Here is a 24,613-nt window from a genome sequence, read left to right as displayed (position 1 = left end):
GTGACATCAAAACACGAGAAAAGGCAGAAACAAGACATAAGGTGACATCAAAACACGAGAAAAGGCAGAAACAAGACATAAGGTGACATCAAAACACGAGAAAAGGCAGAAACAAGACATAAGGTGACATCAAAACACGAGAAAAGGCAGAAACAAGACATAAGGTGACATCAAAACACGAGAAAAGGCAGAAACAAGACATAAGGTGACATCAAAACACGAGAAAAGGCAGAAACAAGACATAAGGTGACATCAAAACACGAGAAAAGGCAGAAACAAGACATAAGGTGACATCAAAACACGAGAAAAGGCAGAAACAAGACATAAGGTGACATCAAAACACGAGAAAAGGCAGAAACAAGACATAAGGTGACATCAAAACACGAGAAAAGGCAGAAACAAGACATAAGGTGACATCAAAACACGAGAAAAGGCAGAAACAAGACATAAGGTGACATCAAAACACGAGAAAAGGCAGAAACAAGACATAAGGTGACATCAAAACACGAGAAAAGGCAGAAACAAGACATAAGGTGACATCAAAACACGAGAAAAGGCAGAAACAAGACATAAGGTGACATCAAAACACGAGAAAAGGCAGAAACAAGACATAAGGTGACATCAAAACACGAGAAAAGGCAGAAACAAGACATAAGGTGACATCAAAACACGAGAAAAGGCAGAAACAAGACATAAGGTGACATCAAAACACGAGAAAAGGCAGAAACAAGACATAAGGTGACATCAAAACACGAGAAAAGGCAGAAACAAGACATAAGGTGACATCAAAACACGAGAAAAGGCAGAAACAAGACATAAGGTGACATCAAAACACGAGAAAAGGCAGAAACAAGACATAAGGTGACATCAAAACACGAGAAAAGGCAGAAACAAGACATAAGGTGACATCAAAACACGAGAAAAGGCAGAAACAAGACATAAGGTGACATCAAAACACGAGAAAAGGCAGAAACAAGACATAAGGTGACAACAAAACACGAGAAAAGGCAGAAGCAAGACATAAGGTGACAACAAAACACGAGAAAAGGCAGAAACAAGACATAAGGTGACATCAAAACACGAGAAAAGACAGAAACAAGACATAAGGTGACATCAAAACACGAGAAAAGAGAGAAACAAGACATAAGGTGACATCAAAACACGAGAAAGGGCAGAAACAGGACATTGGGTGACATCAAAACACGAGAAAAGACAGAAACAAGACATAAGGTGACAGCAAAACACGAGAAAAGGCAGAAACAAGACATAAGGTGACATCAAAACACGAGAAAGGGCAGAAACAAGACATAAGGTGACATCAAAACACGAGAAAAGGCAGAAACAAGAAATAATGCGAAATCAAAACACGAGAAAAGGTAGAAATAAGTATCAAGATGATATCTAAACACGAAGGAATTCAGCAACCTGAACATGGTTGACATTAACTAGAATAAAAAGATATCGGTATTGTGAATTCAGACATCAAAACAAGTAAAATTAGTGACACACATTGATACGTCATAATTAATGTCATGTCATTTCTACAGCTTATAAAATGCAATCTTCTACTAAAAAGTGTGAATTAGTAATGTATTTAACAACAGATCGCAACCATACATAAATTGGGTATGTCATTCAACCCCATGAGCAAGGCATTCTGTGAGCACACCATCATCTAAACGCCAGGGAGAAATCGAAGGCTCGGCGTTCATCACCTTGTGGATGAGAAGGGACGACTAAATTGATCCTTTCATGTACATCACAGGAATCTGGAGGTCGTCTAATGGTAATATTTACTGGCTTTTAAGTCATGTTTCATTCCTCTTATCTTCAAAGGACATTATCAGCCCAGTGATTGGTCTGTATTTTTTAGCCGAGACCAATTAAATAGGTAGCCGCGTGCCTTCAATTTTGCTATTAAATATTCCCCTCTGGCGTGCAGAGAGCGAAAGTGAGCATAATCCTTGGAGTATCGCGGATATGATGTCACTCACTTATGGGTATACTGACCGTATCTTTGTAGTTATTTGATGTCGTCGGCGATGCTGCACAACTGAAGTCAGTGGTCGAGGGCAGTGTCATACAGCATGACAGCGGAGTCTTCAGGAAGTATGACGGATAGTTAGTGGGCCATAGTGTCGCTCCTGTAAAATCCTCGTAGCTGTCGACACCACAGCATTTCACCTAGAACACAGAGTGAGGTCATGCATTAAGGGAGTGAAACAAATGTTCAGTTCTTCAGTCAGTTGTTCACTTTCTATGATACAATTTGTTGGAGATGGAAAAAAATGGTAAACTTGTCAAATCAAAATTAAATTGAACTCTGTCAACCGCTTCCGTTTCTACTAAAATAGTCAGCGGCAGTTTTACTTGCCTTTTAACTCTTCATTGACATACTATAAAGCTCATTTGCATAAAGCTAGGCTGCTTCCGTTTACCAAAACCACTCAGTACTTCGTACTGTTGTTCAAACGTTTAAAAATGGCGTCAATTTATGTAAAGGGATGCAACTCTAATTACATTACAAAATTGAATTAAAAAATGGTGATCTCCCTTTGTACACGTTAAGTAAGCAGTGTGGCATTTATGTTAAAAGCATTGTTTTCGTTACATGGGTTGTAGTATATTTCTTATATGTGACATCACTTGATGAAAGATCTAAATTTCCTGGAAGCCTGGACATATCGGAGAATAATCTGTAAAATATTATATTTCACTCTATTATATTTTCCGGACAGACGTTTCTTTTGTAATTTAGAATGCGGGTCTTGATTTACGGGAAGAAAATTAAAGCCCACGAGATCGAAGAACTGCCGAATTACTTTTATTGAACACGTTTGTCAAGGTCCTAGGACTTTGGAATAAACACAGGTGAAGATAAGGCCACAAGAGCATATTAATAAAACGTACCTGGATGTGCACGAAGTTCCAAGCTAACGATACCACGTTTGTGCCATTAAGTCCCTGGAAGTCGGACTGAATGGAGGACTTCAATGGTGTCTTTATCTGATCCGTGATCTGAATCAAGAAACATGCAAAAATGTACATTAACGATGACACATTCTTAACAGTAGGAAATACACTCTCAACACTGTTGTTGATTATATTTTATTTATTTTACCTTAAGGTGTTTTTTTTTTTATAAATATCCTGCAATTGATGAGTTTCTTTTCAGAAACGATTTATCAAAGCGACAGTCATGCCGGAGAAAAGATTTCTAAAACAAAGTTACAGTTTTTGGAAGTTGTACGGGGATCCTTAAGAAATTATTTAAAGCAGTCTCGGGCTAAGATTCTGTAACGTCGAACCTTGGCTTACGCCTCAGTTGGAATTATGCTGCAGAATCCTAGCCCTCGAATGAGATATCCCGATCGCGCTCAGTAACAGGTAATTGATATGATTACGCTTCATACATGTATATCTACCAAATGTGGAGCAGTAGTTGTTCGAAAATTACTGTAACAGGAAACGGCAAATCCGCTAAGTGCGCAAGAAAAAGAGATTTAAAAATATGTTGAAACTAGTGACTCTTCTTTGGGAATTAACATTGGCTTTCATCCTCAATACTCCAGGGGTTACGCTCAATTTCGCTTTCTGTACCCCTGGGATATGTCATAGCAAAATTGAAGACACGTTGCTAGCTATTTGATTGGTCTCAGGTAAAATAGAAAATGACCAATCGCTAGGCTGATACCTGTGTAGCGAGCGTTAGAGACGCCCCTCTTACCCGTGGGTTATCGAGGATGAAAGTCTTTGTAAATTCTCAAAAAAGATCGAGTTGTAAGGCAAGCTTGGGATGTTATAGAATTGGGTATCGACAATGTTGGCTTTATAAAGCAATTCATTTCAGCGGATTTACTTACCAGTGTTTTGTTCCCGAAAAGAATTCCGAAGAATACTATTTGACCCACTACGATCAATCCAACGAGGATGCAGTAGCCAATCAGCATGCACCGTATCTTACAACAAGCTCCAATAAACCCGAACACTGTAATCACGAGTAATATTGTCCCAATCGCAATAAACGCTATACCAAGAGTCCCAATCACTTCTGTAATATCAAAAGAGGATAGGTCGACGGTTCCGAATCCTGAGTCGGAAAGACTGGTAGAGAGGCTCGCCAGGGCGCCCTCGTAGTACCCTTTTAGGGTGTCATTCCCGAATTTGCAGAAAAATCCGAGGATGAAAAACACCAGACCTATCACCTGTCAAGTACAGAGTGTTCAGTGATTAATGATAAGTAATATGAAGATTTTAACGTGTTAGTCATAGAGCACAGATAGATGGTTTCCTTTCAAAATAAAAATGAACATGTCTTCCACGTGCACAAAACTAGTTTTAGAAAAAAAAATACCATTCAACAGAGATTGATACACGTGTATTAGTTAAAACTATAGTTCTATGCAGTAATGACAGCAATAATTATACATTAATACATAGTGAAATGGGGATTTTACAGAAAGATTAAAGCTCCCTTATGGTATCCCTAGAATAATTTTACATCAAGGCTTTGAAAATATGAAAATATCAGAAGAGAAAATGGAGTTGTTCTGGATTATAGTTACTTTCCTTGTATAGATATTCACTCTTCATTTTGATTCTATGGAGTTAAAATCCCTTGATAACAGTATTGATAAAGTGTGTGATATTCAGTAAATAGGCCTTAAGTTCGATCCCTGCAGTTTTTATTGATTGATATCTGCTGCTTTCAAATGTGCAATTTTGAATAATTTTGGTTCTTGCTTTTTTTTCAAACTTTCAAGTTTCGGACAAATACAATTATGATTCCACAAAATGCATAATCTGACATCTTTTAAAAAAGACTTTGATAAATATATCACAATAATAGTACGGTGGTACAGTTAGGACATGCACAATATTATTTTCTACATTAATTATCTCGAGAGCTAGACATAATATAAGTCGAGCGCTCGAGATAACTAATGTAGAGAATACGACTGCGCATGTCCTAACTGTACCACCGTACTATAGTGACCATGGTGCCTATAAAAATAAAACTCGTTGGTATAATTTACATCATGATAGTGAGAGTTATATTAATATTATATTTCAGATTTATGTTGCTCTATACCTTATATCACCTGGCTTACCATCGTTGGGTTAGCACTTCGAATGAAGCAGGATATCCGCGATACCTGGTAAAGGGGGATAATATGCAGACGAAAATGGTTTTGGCATGAAAACAGATTAAAATAAGAGAGAGATAAGGATTCCATATTTATACTTACCAAGAACAAAAGGTTCACTATTACAAGCAGGATCTTCCCACATGTCGCAAAACAACCCATGTTGGACAGAAATTAAGATCTGGAACAAAAGAACATCGTTGTTTAATGTAATTTATATGGAAACCGAAAGAAGCGTTTGATTTTGAGGTTAGAAAACGTCTCTCAGACACTGTCAGTCAGCGGGTTAGGCTTGTTAGTATTTTACACTAAGGGCCTGTTCGTTTATCCGGAACAACCGGTTTGACCGTTTATAGATGTAACAATTTCGGGTATAAATCGTGGCGGACCTGCAAATGTTTATGCAGGCCTTGCAAGGCTTTGTCAAGGCTCGCCTGAAAGCAGCATCAGATTAATAGGTCCGACCTTATTTAATAAACGAACAACAGTGATCCGACCGGTTTGACCGTTTAAACGAAACGGCCTAAATGTATGCAACAAAGGCGCTTGAGTTTTTGTTTTGTGCTACTATAGAACAAATGAAAATGAGGTTTTTATGATTTTGTTTTAAACATGTAAACTTTAAAAAAATCATTTATTTAACATTATAACTCAATAAGCTCCATAGTTCATGTTTCTGATGAGGTTCAAAGTTCATAACATTTCACCTCGATTGTATAGCGGTAAAATAAACCTCAGGCGTGTTGCAACGCTTTGTATGCATCTTTGATACTCTAGGGGTTATGCTCACTATCGCTCTCTGCAAAGCGAAAGTGAGCGTTAACCCTGGAGTATTGAGGATGTCTGTGTGCGACTACTAGTCCGGAATCCGGATTTCATTTATATTTTAGAACCATTTTTGTTTCCGATGTCAGATCTTTATGTAGTGTACTTAGTTCATTAATATTGCACTACATGTACACCTCCGCCATTCACAAAAGCATGTCGTTTTATAAATATGCACTTTATATTTCTATATCTGTAGATACTTTATAAAAACATCAAAAAAAGTTGCAAAGAAATTCATTTTAAGACATTAACAGCTATATGGCCATATTTCACCTGATTATGAAATACGCGTACAGGTAAACGAAATACGTCAATGCGAGTGTATACAGGTACAGTATTTACCTGTCCTGTGTAATACATGTACCGATGCCCCTCCCACGACCATGCCAGCTCATTCAAACTCAATATACATGATATATCTATATACACTTGAGCAGTTCAACAGAAGTTTTCATCGATTTCAAAAGAAATAGATCACCGTACCGGTAAATTTAAAACCATTTACACCTTGATAGGTCTCACATAAGTGTCAGATCTGCCGTGTAATGTTACGTTAATCACCTGTATTTGGTGAACCCGACTCCATCGATACATGGATTTTGAAATCGTAAGCAAAGAAACATCATGCATAGCGATATATCTCTGTTAAGAAATACTTAATACGGTGATGAGGTGGGGTGCACGTGGTGGGTTGGGATGGGAGGAATGATTAGTTAGAGCTAATGGCTGCCAACTTACCATTAATTTTCGGACATGTTACCGAATGTTTAAAACGCATTTAAGGTGCAGTTTTTTAAACTAGAGACTTTTTTTGTTGTTTAGCCAAACTCAATTTCACAGTTCCGTTTTCCTTACACGGAACTAGGAACTGGGAATCAACTTCAGGCTCCCAAATTTCAATGTGTTCTTAGTAACTTTGTGCACCTGCTCGTAAAATAAATCAAAACCCCCTTCTTTGTACAAATTGTTTTGAATGAAGGAGTGCTGTTTCTTACGTAATACGGCCCCCTATACATTGTGAATAACAGCAACAAATCACAACTTCAAAAAGGTGATTTTTCTTTTTTAAAGTCTTCATTGCGAACCCAACAAAAACGTACCCGTCACTGATTTGGTTAATCAAAGGGTACGTGACCAAAGGGGTGTATACAGTATTTATACCCCGGTGAGAAATCGTACCGTAACATACCCCGTGGTGTTTCATAAACAACCCGAATATAACCTTCGATTAAGACATGGAGTGTCGTCCGATTTTTTTCCAAATTTTGTTTCTGATTCATGACCTTTATACACTTACTCCTGTTTTAAATACACGTTTTCACCTCCTACAGAATTGTATAGCTGATTTTGGCATTACAGTTAAGTCACGTGTCAGGGCTGGTCTCTTGTTTGTTTTAAAAGATCTATAGAAACACTTATTTGAGATCAACTTTCATTAAGTTTGGTCAACTTAACGTACACGAATGCAAAATCGGAACAACTGAATTTTGTTTTCCAATTATGAAAAAAAATATAATTATCATGTTATGAGATAAATATATTGATTAGTCGCAAGTGTCAACTCGGTGTCAATTTGTTACTAAAGCTCAATAAATAGACTTTTGAAATTAAACGTTCTGTTCATACCAAGGAACCTTCGCACAAAGACGAGTTTCGTGACTGCCAGGTGTAGATTTCACATCAGTATTTTGGATAATGGCCCTGACCACAGGGGCCTGGGCATGTGTTACAGCCATATTTGGACATAAACTAAGGTGCTCAGAGTAGTTTTACATGTTTTAGTGGTTTGGATCAACTTTCGGTAAAAATGCTACCCGATATGACATTTTTACCGAAAGTTTATCTGAATCCCTTAAACGTGTAAAATTACTCTGTACACCTCAGTTCATGTCCAAATAAAGCTGTAACAAATTATCGTGTCCCTGTGGCCCTGACCTCAGCATATAGTGACAGTAAACAAATAAACAACAATAATCAACACGTACACACTACTTCCTTACCTACGCCTTTCATGTAGAGATATTTCACATTGCTTATACACAATATAGTTATTTAATAAATATAGTCATTGCGCCGACAAATATTAAATAAGGTTCACGTAAAACAGTGACATTTGTCGTTTGCTGTTCTTCCGTTATATTCAAACATTTAACCAAATTATTATTTGACTTACTGGAGACAACATCAACCTAATAAAAAATACATAATTTTGTGTGTTCATCACTTTATAAGGTAAATCTCTCTGTACGGTAAATCAGTGTTGATTACTTTATACGGTAAAATCTCTCTGTACATACTTTTGTGTGTTTATTACTTTATACGGTAAATCTCTCTGTACATACTTTTGTGTGTTCATTACTTAATACGGTAAATCTCGCTGTACATACTTTTGTGTGTTCATTACTTTATACGGTAAATCTCTCTGAACATACTTTTGTGTGTTCATTACTTAATACGGTAAATCTCGCTGTACATACTTTTGTGTGTTCATTACTTTATACGGTAAAATCTCTCTGTACATACTTTTGTGTGTTTATTACTTTATACGGTAAATCTCTCTGTACATACTTTTGTGTGTTCATTACTTTATACGGTAAATCTCTCTGTACATACTTTTGGGTGTTTATTACTTTATACGGTAAATCGCTCTGTACATACTTTTGTGTGTTCATTACTTAATACGGTAAATCTCGCTGTACATACTTTTGTGTGTTTATTACTTTATACGGTAAACCTATCTGTACATACTTTTGTGTGTTCATAACTTTATACGGTAAATCTCTCTGTACATACTTTTGTTTGTTTATTACTTTATACAGTAAATCTCTCTGTACATACTTTTGTGTGTTCATTACTTTATACGGTAAATCTCTCTGTACATACTTTTGTGTGTTTATTACTTTATACGGTAAATCTCTCTGTACATACTTTTGTGTGTTTATTACTTTATACGGTAAATCTCTCTGTACATACTTTTGTGTGTTTATTACTTTATACGGTAAATCTCTCTGTACATACTTTTGTGTGTTTATTACTTTATACGGTAAATCTCTCTGTACATACTTTTGTGTGTTTATTACTTTATACGGTAAATCTCTCTGTACATACTTTTGTGTGTTTATTACTTTATACGGTAAATCTCTCTGTACATACTTTTGTGTGTTTATTACTTTATACGGTAAATCTCTCTGTACATACTTTTGTGTGTTTATTACTTTATACGGTAAATCTCTCTGTACATACTTTTGTGTGTTTATTACTTTATACGGTAAATCTCTCTGTACATACTTTTGTGTGTTTATTACTTTATACGGTAAATCTCTCTGTACATACTTTTGTGTGTTTATTACTTTATACGGTAAATCTCTCTGTACATACTTTTGTGTGTTTATTACTTTATACGGTAAATCTCTCTGTACATACTTTTGTGTGTTTATTACTTTATACGGTAAATCTCTCTGTACATACTTTTGTGTGTTTATTACTTTATACGGTAAATCTCTCTGTACATACTTTTGTGTGTTTATTACTTTATACGGTAAATCTCTCTGTACATACTTTTGTGTGTTTATTACTTTATACGGTAAATCTCTCTGTACATACTTTTGTGTGTTTATTACTTTATACGGTAAATCTCTCTGTACATACTTTTGTGTGTTTATTACTTTATACGGTAAATCTCTCTGTACATACTTTTGTGTGTTTATTACTTTATACGGTAAATCTCTCTGTACATACTTTTGTGTGTTTATTACTTTATACGGTAAATCTCTCTGTACATACTTTTGTGTGTTTATTACTTTATACGGTAAATCTCTCTGTACATACTTTTGTGTGTTTATTACTTTATACGGTAAATCTCTCTGTACATACTTTTGTGTGTTTATTACTTTATACGGTAAATCTCTCTGTACATACTTTTGTGTGTTCATTACTTTATACGGTAAATCTCTCTGTACATACTTTTGTGTGTTTATTACTTTATACGGTAAATCTCTCTGTACATACTTTTGTGTGTTTATTACTTTATACGGTAAATCTCTCTGTACATACTTTTGTGTGTTTATTACTTTATACGGTAAATCTCTCTGTACATACTTTTGTGTGTTTATTACTTTATACGGTAAATCTCTCTGTACATACTTTTGTGTGTTTATTACTTTATACGGTAAATCTCTCTGTACATACTTTTGTGTGTTTATTACTTTATACGGTAAATCTCTCTGTACATACTTTTGTGTGTTTATTACTTTATACGGTAAATCTCTCTGTACATACTTTTGTGTGTTTATTACTTTATACGGTAAATCTCTCTGTACATACTTTTGTGTGTTTATTACTTTATACGGTAAATCTCTCTGTACATACTTTTGTGTGTTTATTACTTTATACGGTAAATCTCTCTGTACATACTTTTGTGTGTTTATTACTTTATACGGTAAATCTCTCTGTACATACTTTTGTGTGTTTATTACTTTATACGGTAAATCTCTCTGTACATACTTTTGTGTGTTTATTACTTTATACGGTAAATCTCTCTGTACATACTTTTGTGTGTTTATTACTTTATACGGTAAATCTCTCTGTACATACTTTTGTGTGTTTATTACTTTATACGGTAAATCTCTCTGTACATACTTTTGTGTGTTTATTACTTTATACGGTAAATCTCTCTGTACATACTTTTGTGTGTTTATTACTTTATACGGTAAATCTCTCTGTACATACTTTTGTGTGTTTATTACTTTATACGGTAAATCTCTCTGTACATACTTTTGTGTGTTTATTACTTTATACGGTAAATCTCTCTGTACATACTTTTGTGTGTTTATTACTTTATACGGTAAATCTCTCTGTACATACTTTTGTGTGTTTATTACTTTATACGGTAAATCTCTCTGTACATACTTTTGTGTGTTTATTACTTTATACGGTAAATCTCTCTGTACATACTTTTGTGTGTTTATTACTTTATACGGTAAATCTCTCTGTACATACTTTTGTGTGTTTATTACTTTATACGGTAAATCTCTCTGTACATACTTTTGTGTGTTTATTACTTTATACGGTAAATCTCTCTGTACATACTTTTGTGTGTTTATTACTTTATACGGTAAATCTCTCTGTACATACTTTTGTGTGTTTATTACTTTATACGGTAAATCTCTCTGTACATACTTTTGTGTGTTTATTACTTTATACGGTAAATCTCTCTGTACATACTTTTGTGTGTTTATTACTTTATACGGTAAATCTCTCTGTACATACTTTTGTGTGTTTATTACTTTATACGGTAAATCTCTCTGTACATACTTTTGTGTGTTTATTACTTTATACGGTAAATCTCTCTGTACATACTTTTGTGTGTTTATTACTTTATACGGTAAATCTCTCTGTACATACTTTTGTGTGTTTATTACTTTATACGGTAAATCTCTCTGTACATACTTTTGTGTGTTTATTACTTTATACGGTAAATCTCTCTGTACATACTTTTGTGTGTTTATTACTTTATACGGTAAATCTCTCTGTACATACTTTTGTGTGTTTATTACTTTATACGGTAAATCTCTCTGTACATACTTTTGTGTGTTTATTACTTTATACGGTAAATCTCTCTGTACATACTTTTGTGTGTTTATTACTTTATACGGTAAATCTCTCTGTACATACTTTTGTGTGTTTATTACTTTATACGGTAAATCTCTCTGTACATACTTTTGTGTGTTTATTACTTTATACGGTAAATCTCTCTGTACATACTTTTGTGTGTTTATTACTTTATACGGTAAATCTCTCTGTACATACTTTTGTGTGTTTATTACTTTATACGGTAAATCTCTCTGTACATACTTTTGTGTGTTTATTACTTTATACGGTAAATCTCTCTGTACATACTTTTGTGTGTTTATTACTTTATACGGTAAATCTCTCTGTACATACTTTTGTGTGTTTATTACTTTATACGGTAAATCTCTCTGTACATACTTTTGTGTGTTTATTACTTTATACGGTAAATCTCTCTGTACATACTTTTGTGTGTTTATTACTTTATACGGTAAATCTCTCTGTACATACTTTTGTGTGTTTATTACTTTATACGGTAAATCTCTCTGTACATACTTTTGTGTGTTTATTACTTTATACGGTAAATCTCTCTGTACATACTTTTGTGTGTTTATTACTTTATACGGTAAATCTCTCTGTACATACTTTTGTGTGTTTATTACTTTATACGGTAAATCTCTCTGTACATACTTTTGTGTGTTTATTACTTTATACGGTAAATCTCTCTGTACATACTTTTGTGTGTTTATTACTTTATACGGTAAATCTCTCTGTACATACTTTTGTGTGTTTATTACTTTATACGGTAAATCTCTCTGTACATACTTTTGTGTGTTTATTACTTTATACGGTAAATCTCTCTGTACATACTTTTGTGTGTTTATTACTTTATACGGTAAATCTCTCTGTACATACTTTTGTGTGTTTATTACTTTATACGGTAAATCTCTCTGTACATACTTTTGTGTGTTTATTACTTTATACGGTAAATCTCTCTGTACATACTTTTGTGTGTTTATTACTTTATACGGTAAATCTCTCTGTACATACTTTTGTGTGTTTATTACTTTATACGGTAAATCTCTCTGTACATACTTTTGTGTGTTTATTACTTTATACGGTAAATCTCTCTGTACATACTTTTGTGTGTTCATTACTTTAAGGTAAATCGTAGAATAAACTTTGATAAAAAAAACCAGACCTTTGCGAAATTTCAAGTTAATTTGCAGAAATTTGAATGATAATGAATTTATCAAAGTCTTCATCAACAGACTCGTTGTAAACTTGCAGTAATACCAAACGTATCCTATATTAAATTAATTTGGAAATATTCTAATTTCGTCGAGGAATACTAAAATGATTAAATCTTTAAAAACTATTTTGAAATATGTGCATAAGGATAATTGAACTAGTGACGTTGTTCCTTGAGCTCTAGAGTCGAGCTTGTGTTTTTTTTAAAAGTTCAATGGGACCTCCACTCAATAGAAAACTCATAAAAGAATCGATGAGACAAGAACGATAAATTTACATATTACAAAGAAAAATACCAAGTAAACAGTTCGGCAATACCTGGAACTCTGTCATAAGGACGTCTACAGGTAATTAGGTATTGGTCTTATTTAAAAAAATATATATATATTGTTTACACGTCCATAAGACTAGTTAACCGTTCTTTGAGAAATCGCTGCGTTGAGCTATACAAATACAAAAGAGAACATATTAGCAGTGCTAATTTTGGAAAAAGTATATGTCTTCGTGTATCAGATAGCCGGTTCGTATGAAGCAACTAATGTCAAGTCCCCTATGCAGAAACGGAGACCCATACCGTCTCCCGAACTTCCGCGTTCCTCAACCGTTAATCAGTTAGCATTGATTGTATCACACCCGTTACATTTGCCACCTTGCATACTATACACATTATTTCAATACGCCCTTTTATTTTTTTAGCACATTTCTCGATATGTCGCCAAAAGCCCGTATAATGGGTTTTAGTTTAAACTGTATTTATTTCTGGTAATATACAATACATATTATATACTTCCTTATATCAGAGGCTCCGTACATATAGTGTGGTGAGGAAAATGTGATCTTTTTGTAAACAGCAAAAGCATGCCGAACTAGAAGCAAAAGGGGACATTTTCATTCCATTGAAAAACCTTAATATTCTCCTTAGCCTAAAATGTTTTCAGCAGTATTTTTTGTGAACTTATGTATCTCTTATTATTTCTTATGGGGTAATTTCAATTTTATTTCAACAATTTACAGACTATTTAACGAAAGAGTGTTTCAAGATATTTTTGCAAATCCCGAATTGTATATTCACCATAATAAACATGTACACACATATATGTTGTCTATTTTACCTATTCTACCACGACAAAATATTGCGCATCGTTTTTTGATAAGTTTATAAGTCAAGTCGGAGAGTCCTTCCTCCGTTGTCCTTCCGATGTAAGAGCCGAAGCGCAATCGAATAACGCTTTTCTGTCGTTACATGTTGTACCTCAGCGGCGCATCGGTACTATACTTCAGTGGTATTCGGTAGTACTACGGTATCAGATCGGTACCAGTACGGTACATACCGGAGAGCCGCTGATCCATCACGGGGCGCTGCCGGTGCTCTAACGACGTCAACGAAGCCATAGCGGAGTACTGCGCATGCCGTTGTTTAAGTTTAAGTTTTTTATTTCCGAATGCAAATCAGCATATAGGTTAATTGATACATAGAATACAAAACATATTTCAAATTTTCAAGATGGCGGAGGACAATTCCATATAAGCAATTATCACATAAAAAGAATACATCATTTAGCAATATTACTACACGAGGGTTTTTCTTTTGGCGGTAGCATATTTTATATACAGACCCAATCTACGTAATGTTTTAATACTTTTACATGACAATAATTCAATTAATTTATACACACTGGGGCATCGGAAGTAATATTGCTTAATGTATGTGTTTCTCAATACAGAGTAAGCAGGACAAATAAGAATAAAATGTATCTCATCTTCTAAATCATTTTTGTCACAGGCAAAACATAATCTTTGACCTCTCGGAACCCCATTATAACGTCCAGATTCGATATTAAGGGAATGCGCCTGCATGCGATATTGACTCAACATTTTTTTGGTATTAAATGTTAAAGGCTTTACTAAATAGAATTGCATATTAAAAGTATCGACAAGATGTCTATATAAATAACATTTAGAAGATGTTTCAAACGCACCACGTAATTCCTGAATAAATACGTCATGCAGACGTTGGGTATACATTTCCACAAATTGTTTTTCATTTGGAACATATTGAACATCCCAAATATGATTAAAACCCATTCTATATAAATCATTTTTAACATGATAAACCCAGTTAAGTTTACAATTCGGCTTTTTGACATTAAGCTCAAGTAGTGCATCATAGCATGCTTTTAGTACACAGTTATTTGTATTCAAAATATTTAACCAGTATTTAATTATAGCTACTTTGCGCTTTATATGTAAGGAATAACTTCCTGTCTCAAAGTAAACCATAGAACTATTGACGGTTTTCTTAACGTTTAATAAATCTTTAAGAAAGAGAAGATGGACTTTTTCGATTTGCGGCGATAAACAATTACCCCATACCTCACATCCATAGTTCAGTATGCATGTCACATATGTATCAAACAAAGATAATTTAGTTTCAGTATTAAGGATAAAATCTTTCATTCTTCTTTTTAAAAGATAAAAAGCATTCCTGCCTTGAGATGCCAACGTGTTTTGTGCTACGGTGAATCTTCCATTATAATAAAAAACTAATCCTAGATAACAAAATTTGTCCACTATCTCAATTGACTTGCCATTAAACGTCCAGTTTTCAGTAGGTAAGATTCTTTTACTTTTTCTAAAAATTACAATTTTAGTTTTATCATAATTAACAGTTAAATTCCATTTATCAGTGTAACATTGCAGACAATCTAGCATGTGCTGAAGATTGTTAACATCTTCCGAAAACAAAACTGTGTCATCGGCATACATTAACATAAACAGATTAATCAATTGTAGTTCATAACCTTGACAATTGGAATTTAAAAACTCACTCTCCATATCATTAACGAATAATGAAAAAAGCATGGGCGATAACGATTCCCCTTGTAATAAACCGACATGTAAATCGAACATAGTAGACAATTTACCATTTAAATTTATGCAAGAACGAACATTATCATAAATAGATCTAATTACATTTAGCAGTCTGCCACTAACACCACTTTTCCAAAGTTTATACCAAAGTTTATCATGTGTTACACTATCAAAAGCTTTGCTGTAATCTACAAATACGCAATACAGCCTTTTGTTTTGTTCTAATGTATTTATTATTAAACTATGTAATGTAAAAATAGCATCCCTGGTACCAAACCCAGGTTTAAAACCAAATTGGACATCGGTAACAATATCCTCTCTTGTACTCCATTTTAATAATCTTTTATTTAACAAGGAAGTAAATAACTTAGCTAGATGACTAATTAATGTTGTAGTCCCGTTGCTCGCTCCGGCAGCGCAACGGCGGAAATTTCGAGCAAGTTCAAAAGTTTCTTCCGTCGACTGCCGTTACTAAATTTTTCGCCGATGTTTTGACGATGCCCTGACGATGTACTACCGTTCTTAGCGATGCCGTACTAGTACCGATCCCCAAGAAGCACCAAATGTGTGCTCCGGTGTAGCTCCGGCGGCCCAAATCGGCTAGGTGCGACAGGCCTTGAGGATATAATGCATCTGTTAATGGTCGGTGTTTAATTCTACCTATCGTATAATTATGCAATACGCGGCACTGAAATCAGATTATTATTGCTCATAATAATAAACAAATCAAAGAAGATCACATGCAATTCAACACTCGCTAACTTGATTAAGTGCCAACACCTATACAATTTATAACGATTAATATGACTGTTCTTGGAAGCTATTGGATTTTACATGTGGGTTCTCTAAACAAATCTGAACATGTTTCTTCCACGAATTATTAGTTTCGAATCATTATTTCAGTTAAAGGATCCTTGTACCATTGCCAAAAACAGTAATTAAGAATTGAAAACTGTCTTTTCTGGCGTAACACTAGCTCTGATGAACATTTATGAAAACACTGCATGGATTGATGGAAATCATAAAGATGATATGAATAAAAGATGATCAACCCAGTGATCTGTCAAAATTCAGCGGGCTAGACTGGGATTCGAACTCTGAACTTCAGATCATGAACGAAATGTGCTATACAGTTACATTTATAAACAAACAGAAGTTAAGGGGGGGGGGGGGGGGGGGGGGGGGGTACTGTTTATAGGATAACACAGATCAGTTAGATAGGGATCCTTACGGTTATATGTTACCTTACACCTCATACATGTGATTTGTGTTAATATTAAGGGTATACGATACCTTATATAGTCTATTGGGTAATAAAAATACTTGTTCTCCTACAATCACCATTTGTGCCAATAATTCGAAAATAGCAACAACAACTCATCTATAAATTGCACCGCCGCGTACTGAGTTTATTTCACAAACTTCATCTTAAAACATCTCAAATTCACACACTGACATCGTTCTTCCAATAAGCAGACCTCGGGAGACTTGACTAACATACTTTAAACAGCCGGTCTGGATCACAGTGCTCTGCGCCAAATTGCATGTCCAACCATTACAATCATTGTTTAAAATACAACACTTGCTGTAATAACTACACATAGAACAGGAGGTAACACAATATCCCTAATGTATCTCCCACGGAGACTTTACCACACCACGCGATGTTACACGCCCGATCGTAAAAAATATAGACAAATTATGTACTTACGACTGATGGTGTTGACGTGTCTAACGTGGTCGCCTGAAGGACACAGGACTTTACCTGCACGTGCATCGCCGACTGCGACTAGCGCCACCTAGTGGCACGCATTCCCATAGGAGAAAACAATTTCGTCCTAATTCGCGCGGACTCAACCGAAAGAAATTATATTTATTTGTACGATTTATGACGTCACTCTAAATCGTTACATTCAAAATAAAATACATCGATCAAATACTGTAGCTTTCTTAGTGAAGGAAATTTCGTGGGAAAAGGTGGAATAGTCACTGTAAGATATAGCATGCATTTTTGCATTAAAACGTTTTCCGGTATGGCTATAAATTTGATAAATCATTTTTCGAAATAACACCATAGCTCGGGAAACTTTCGTGAGAAAAAAACCCAAAGATAAATAAAAAAAAAAATCAGCAATAATTTGGTTTTACAAAGTTAAAATGTAAGGGACCCATACCATGATTCGAACACTGTACCGCTAATCATTATACGCATACCGAGTTACAGTTTTATCCCAATGAAATTAAGGGGAGATTACTGTATGTACAAAAACCGCAGTGGAACTCTCTAGTGTTTTGCCTGCAGGGGGACAGGGGTCCTTAACATAAAATACAAATTATCACAATAAACAAGCAGGTCAGATATTACAACACGTCAAGTGTAAATACCCTTACAGTAGTATTGTTCAAGTCAGTATATTACCTGTATAAATCTCTCCTTAGGGAGCTGTGCTTTAGTGTATGATACAACTATGTCGGCAAAGGTACATCGGGTAATGGTGAGAGTTCCACTGTAGTTTTTCATAGGTACAGTTACCTCCCTTTAATTTCGTTTTGGTTATAACTAACTGTCTGGGTCAGGAATCTACCGTTCATAGCTCAGTTCACAGCGACCTGATAATTTGTTACAGGTATATTTGGATCTAAGCTGATGTGTGAAGAGTAATTTTACACGTATTAGGTGTTTGGATCAACTTTCGAAGATGACATATACGACCATTGGGTGGATTTTTTACCAAAGGTTGATCCAAACCTCTAAAACGTGTAGATTCAAATATAGCTGTAAAAAATACCCATGTCCCTGTGGCTCAGTTGTTTGAGAAATCGTTTGTAACCAGAGGTCCAGGGTTCGAACCACGGTCTGGTTATATTGTATTTGCACTCTCAAAACACTGTTATTAATTATTTTGGTTTATTTCATATGAATTTATTTTCATTCAAGTTTCGTTAGGTCTGGATTTCCTTTCCATAATGATGTAAACAAAATATTTGAAGCAGGTAATATTACTTTCCAGTCATAATTTTTTTTTTTGGAGTGGACCGGGGAACCTGAATGTATTATAGACCGAAGACCGGTCCAATAGTCCTTCGATCAGTACCACTTGTATATATATATCTCCCTCAGGTAAATGTTAACTTTATAATATATTGTGTAACTAAATGGCTTTTGGACGGAATGCATTGTTATAAAACTCGTACAACGTCCGGATATACAATATATATAATGTGTAATTTTAAAAGTATTTAGAAAATATTGCATTAGGCAAACACCCCACAAATTAAAACTTGTCTGCGGTATGCCGGTCTTTTCAAGAGGCTAGCCATGAATTTCATAATGGCGTTATGTTACGATCCAGTATTTCATCAAACAAACATAAACAGGTATTGTCTATGTCTGCATCTACAAGTTTTGTGCTCTAATCATCCTGTCTGCAAAACCGTAACATCGGCCCATCATGTAAATATAATTTTGAGGAGACAAAAACGCCCCAAACTATGCATACGTAAACAAACAAACGTGTCAATATTTAGTTAAAGTTTAAACAAATTTCATTGCATCATACAACAAAGGGAATTGGCGTGTCTGTTATGCCGTGTTTTATCTAATCTAAAACGTTACAAGCTTGTTGATGCAAGTTTAATGTTGTCAGTTTGTCAAATAAAGTACAAATAAAAAAAAGAGCACGACGTTGTCTTTGTTTTGTCATTACACAAAAATATCATGACTAATGGTGATAAAAATGCTGACACAAGTTTTGCGTAATTTTGTTTAACGTTCCAGCTCATGTCATTTCAGGACGTGCCTCCATGTTTGTTGTTTAAGCGGACATGTGTACAAGTTTGCCACCGACATGGTATGTTGGTGTGCTTGCCTCCTTGTGATAGCGCGGAACTAATGCCGACTTTATGGTGCTACCCACTGAAACACCATACAGGGTAGTTTCGATTCTGTGAATTCTGATTTTCGTTTGTATGCTCAAATTATAATAAGCGCATGTTACATGTGTGGTTTCGAGAATATTTTTACTCTACTGTGATTGTAGTGTTACTTCACTTGAAAAAAATACCGTCAAAATATATTTAAAATATCTCGAAAATTTCATTACTGCAACTAACATGCTGTACACAGTGAATTAAAAAACCTTCATACACTGTACATTGGAAATAGCTATATAGTATATAAAACCTGCATACAGTTAGTATAGCCCTGTTTACATTAAAAATATCCAGTATACAGTTTTATAACCGTTTATACAGTAAATATAGCCATATATACAGTACATATAAATCTGTATACAGTAAATATAGCCATGTATACAGTACATATAACTCTGTATACAGTAAAAACAGTCATGTATACAGTACATATAACTATGTATACAGTCAATATAGGTCTATATACAGTAAATATAACTCTGTATACAGTAAATATAGCCATGTATACAGTATATATAATCATGCATATAGTACATATAACTCTGTATACAGTAATTATAACCATGTATACAGTAAATATAGCCATGTATACAGTAAATATAACCATGTATACAGTAAATATAACCATGTATACAGTACATATAACTCTGTATATAGTAAATATATCCATGTATACAGTAAATATAACCATGCATACAGTAAATATAGCGATGTATTCAGTAAATATAACCATGTATACAGTTAATATAACCATGTATACAGTAAATATAACCATGTATAAAGTACATATAACTTTGTATACATTCAATATAGGTCTGTATACAGTAAATATAACTCTATATACAGTAAATATAGCCATGTATACAGTAAATATAGCCCTGTATACAGTAAATATAGCCATGTATACAGTAAATATTTCTCTGAATACAGTCAATATAGTCATGTACACAGTAAAAAAATAACCATGTTTACCGTTAATAGCAACGTTTATACAGTATCTTAATAGGTTAATTAAAAACAATTCGTCAAGTTATCGACATTACCCTTTCATAATCTCAATTTTCTCAAATACATACGCCATACTAATTACACGTTTTTCCAATAAAACTTCTAAAATCTTTCAGAAGTATAATAAACAGTATTGCATTCAAACTTGCAACATATGATATTAATACTGAGATTATACATATATATATCCCATATTTGATGAAATCCCTCAAATCCTAGCCTTTTCCCTGATAACACAATAGGCCTACCTTCCGGTTCCCAGGCCGAGAGCAATTGAACACCGTAAGAATCGATCATTCCTGTTAAGCGGTATTCTTTTAGTCCATACAATATATGCATTTCTATATATATTTTTTAAGTCTTCTTTGATTGGACCACAGAGGCCTTTAAACAACATAGGATGATGCAGGTGTGGTATATAGTTATGTGTATGTCGAAACTTACCTGTCCAACAGCACGACTTGGTTTATTTACGTTATATGTCCCAGGTATAAAATACGGTTCAATACATGTCGATATATTCCTTGTAAAAGGTAAATCCAGACACACTATAAAAGCTTTTTTCTCAGCGTAAGAATATGAAGAGACAACGTCACTATGTATACAGCGGTATTATATACCCCACAATCCACAATCAATGTCTATTCAGAGAGTTTGACAGCCAGGTAGACGTCTTTGATATGTGTACGTACATCCGCTCGGTAACGCTGAATACTGAAAACTGAATCCTTTCCCTAGTCCGGCTATCAAGTCAGCAATAATACTTAATTATTCTACCATCGATGTACTCAGACAGTAAAGAGGACTGACCAGAGGTCTTATCATGTATAACGTACACAACCGGCACCATCCTATGGTGGTTATTGATTATTGTTTCTTGTTTGGACAGTTTGCAAACAGTTGTGGGTTAGACTCGACAGCGTGGCAAACAACTCTATATAAACCTGCTTTTATTAATTTTCGTAGACACTAAACTTCGACAACTTCCCGGACACAATTACATAGATCGTTAATTTATCGGGCAAATAATGTTACCAAAATCCTCGACATTGAGCAAATCCAAAATCCAAACCACGCGAACAAAGTGACGAATCTGATTATGTAACCCTGTACCCTGTTCCCACTTCCTCTTACCTCTTCCCTGTACCCGCTATATCATATCCCGTACCCTCTACCAACTACTTATACCATTACCCTGTTCCTTATACCTCTAATCCTTACCCGCTACCCTCAACCTCCTATCCCAAACCCTGTACCATCAACCCACTACCTCGTATCCTGTATCCTGCACCATCAACCAAATACTTCGTATCCTGTATCCTGTACCATCAACCCACTACCTCGTATCCTGTATCCTGTACCATCAACCAAATACTTCGTACCCTGTATCCTGTACCATCAACCCACTACCTCGTATCCTGTATCCTGCACCATCAACCAAATACTTCGTATCCTGTATCCTGTACCATCAACCCACTACCTCGTATCCTGTATCCTGTACCATCAACCAAATACTTCGTACCCTGTACCCTGTACCATCAACCCACTACCTCGTACCCTGTAATCAACCCACTACCTCGTACCCTGTAACCTGTACCATCAACCCACTACCTCGTACCATGTTCCCTGTACCATAAACCCACTACCTCGTACCTTGTAATCAACCCAATACCTCGTTCCCTGTTCCCTGTACCATCAACCTATTACCTCGTATCCTGTAATCAACCCATTACCTCGTATCCTGTAATCAACCCACTACCTCGTATCCTGTAATCAACCCACTACCTCGTATCCTGTAATCAACCCACTACCTCGTACACTGTTCCCTGTACCATCATACCACTACCTCGTATCCTGTAACCTGTACCGTCAACTCACTACCTCGTACACTGTTCCCTGTACCATCAACCCACTACTTTGTATCCTGTAATCAACCCACTACCTCGTATCCTGTAATCAAACCACTACCACGTATCCTGTAATCAACCCACTACCACGTATCCTGTAATCAACCCACTACCTCGTATCCTGTAATCAACCCACTACATCGTATACTGTAATCAACCCACTCCCTCGTATCCTGTTATCTTCCCACTACCTCGTATCCTGTAATCAACCCACTACTTCGTATCCTGTAATCAACCCACTACATCGTATACTGTAATCAACCCACTACCTCGTATCCTGTTATCAACCCACTACTTCGTATCCTGTAATCAACCCACTCCCTCGTACCCTGTAACCTGTACCATCAACTCACTACCTTGTACACTGTTCCCTGTACCATCAACCCACTACTTTGTATCCTGTAATCAACCCACTACCTCGTACACTCGTATCCTGTAATCAACCCACTACCACGTATCATGTAATCAACCCACTACCTCGTAATCTGTAATCAACCCACTACCTCGTATCCTGTTATCTACCCACTACTTCGTATCCTGTAATCAACCCACTCCCTCGTACCCTGTAACCTGTACTATCAACCCACTACCTCGTATCCTGTAATGAACCCACTACCACGTATCCTGTAATCACTACCTCGTACCATGTTCCCTGTACCATAAACCCACTACCCCGTACCTTGTAATCAACCCAATACCTCGTTCCCTGTTCCCTGAACCATCAACCTATTACCTCGTATCCTGTAATCAACCCACTTCCTCGTATCCTGTAATCAGCCCACTACCACGTATCCTGTAATCAACCCACTGCCTCGTATCCTGTCCCCTGTTCCATCAACCTACTACCTCGTATCCTGTAATCAACCCACTAGTATCCTGTAATCAACCCACTACCTCGTACCATGTAACCTGTACCACCAACCCACTACCTCGTACCTTGTTCCCTGTACCATCAACTCACTACCTCGTACACTGTTCCCTGTACCATCAACCCGTTACCTCGTATCCTGTAATCAACCCAATAACTCGTATCCTGTAATCAAACCACTACCACGTATCCTGTAATCAACCCACTACCACGTACCCTGTAATCAACCCACTACCTCGTACCCTGTAACCTGTACCATCAACCCACTACCTCGTATCCTGTATCCTGTACCATCAACCAAATACTTCGTCCCCTTTACCCTGTACCATCAACCCACTACCTCGTATCCTGTATCCTGTACCATCAACCAAATACTTCGTCCCCTTTACCCTGTACCATCAACCCACTACCTCGTATCCTGTATCCTGTACCATCAACCAAATACTTCGTCCCCTTTACCCTGTACCATCAACCCACTACCTCGTATCCTGTATCCTGTACCATCAACCAAATACTTCGTCCCCTTTACCCTGTACCATCAACCCACTACCTCGTATCCTGTATCCTGTACCATCAACCAAATACTTCGTCCCCTTTACCCTGTACCATCAACCCACTACCTCGTACCATGTTCCCTGTACCATAAACCCACTACCTCGTACCTTGTAATCAACCCAATACCTCGTTCCCTGTTCCCTGTACCATCAACCTATTACCTCGTATCCTGTAATCAACCCACTAGTATCCTGTAATCAACCCACTACCTCGTACCCTGTAACATGTACCATCAACCCACTACCTCGTACCATGTTCCCTGTACCATAAACCCACTACCTCGTACCCTGTAACCTGTACTATCAACTCACTACCTCGTACCCTGTAATCAACCCACTACCTCGTACCCTGTAACATGTACCATCAACCCACTACCTCGTACCCTGTAATCAACCCACTACCTCGTACCCTGTTCCCTGTACCCTCTTTCCTGGAAATTCCTGATACCAATGGACATTTAATCGACCGCAGAAATTATGAATTCCATGATACGTATCCTGTACTCAACCCACTACCTCGTATCCTGTAATGAACCCACTACCACGTATCCTGTAATCAACCCACTACCTCGTAATCTGTAATCAACCCACTACCTCGTATCCTGTTATCTTCCCACTACCTCGTATCCTGTAATCAACCCACTACCTCGTATCCTGTAATCAACCCACTACCTCGTA

At 36.0% G+C, this 24,613-nt stretch overlaps 1 protein-coding gene across 3 annotated transcripts in view; it reads right to left on the bottom strand.

Moving 5' to 3' along the window:
- Positions 1-24,613, bottom strand: part of LOC110460452 (CD63 antigen-like) — a 56,533-nt gene that overhangs the window by 8,979 nt on the left and 22,941 nt on the right. Inside the window, exons 1-5 of one of the 3 annotated variants that reach the window (XM_021513392.1) lie at positions 21,051-21,679; positions 5,250-5,328; positions 3,864-4,205; positions 2,911-3,018; positions 2,011-2,184 (exon numbers count right to left, since the gene is read on the bottom strand). In XM_021513392.1, coding sequence (XP_021369067.1) covers positions 2,011-2,184; positions 2,911-3,018; positions 3,864-4,205; positions 5,250-5,309 — 684 coding nt within the window. In that variant the 5' untranslated portion in view covers positions 5,310-5,328; positions 21,051-21,679. Of the gene's footprint in view, positions 1-2,010; positions 2,185-2,910; positions 3,019-3,863; positions 4,206-5,249; positions 5,329-20,854; positions 20,950-21,050; positions 21,680-24,613 lie in introns of those variants that run through there. The other 2 variants (XM_021513383.1, XM_021513374.1) reach the window with 2 other exon arrangements.

The sequence above is a fragment of the Mizuhopecten yessoensis genome, unplaced genomic scaffold (genome assembly GCF_002113885.1).
Source record: "Mizuhopecten yessoensis strain PY_sf001 unplaced genomic scaffold, ASM211388v2 scaffold1375, whole genome shotgun sequence".
Lineage (NCBI taxonomy): Eukaryota > Metazoa > Mollusca > Bivalvia > Pectinida > Pectinidae > Mizuhopecten > Mizuhopecten yessoensis.
Note: the sequence above shows the minus strand (reverse complement) of the source record. Positions and strands in the feature narration are given on the sequence as shown.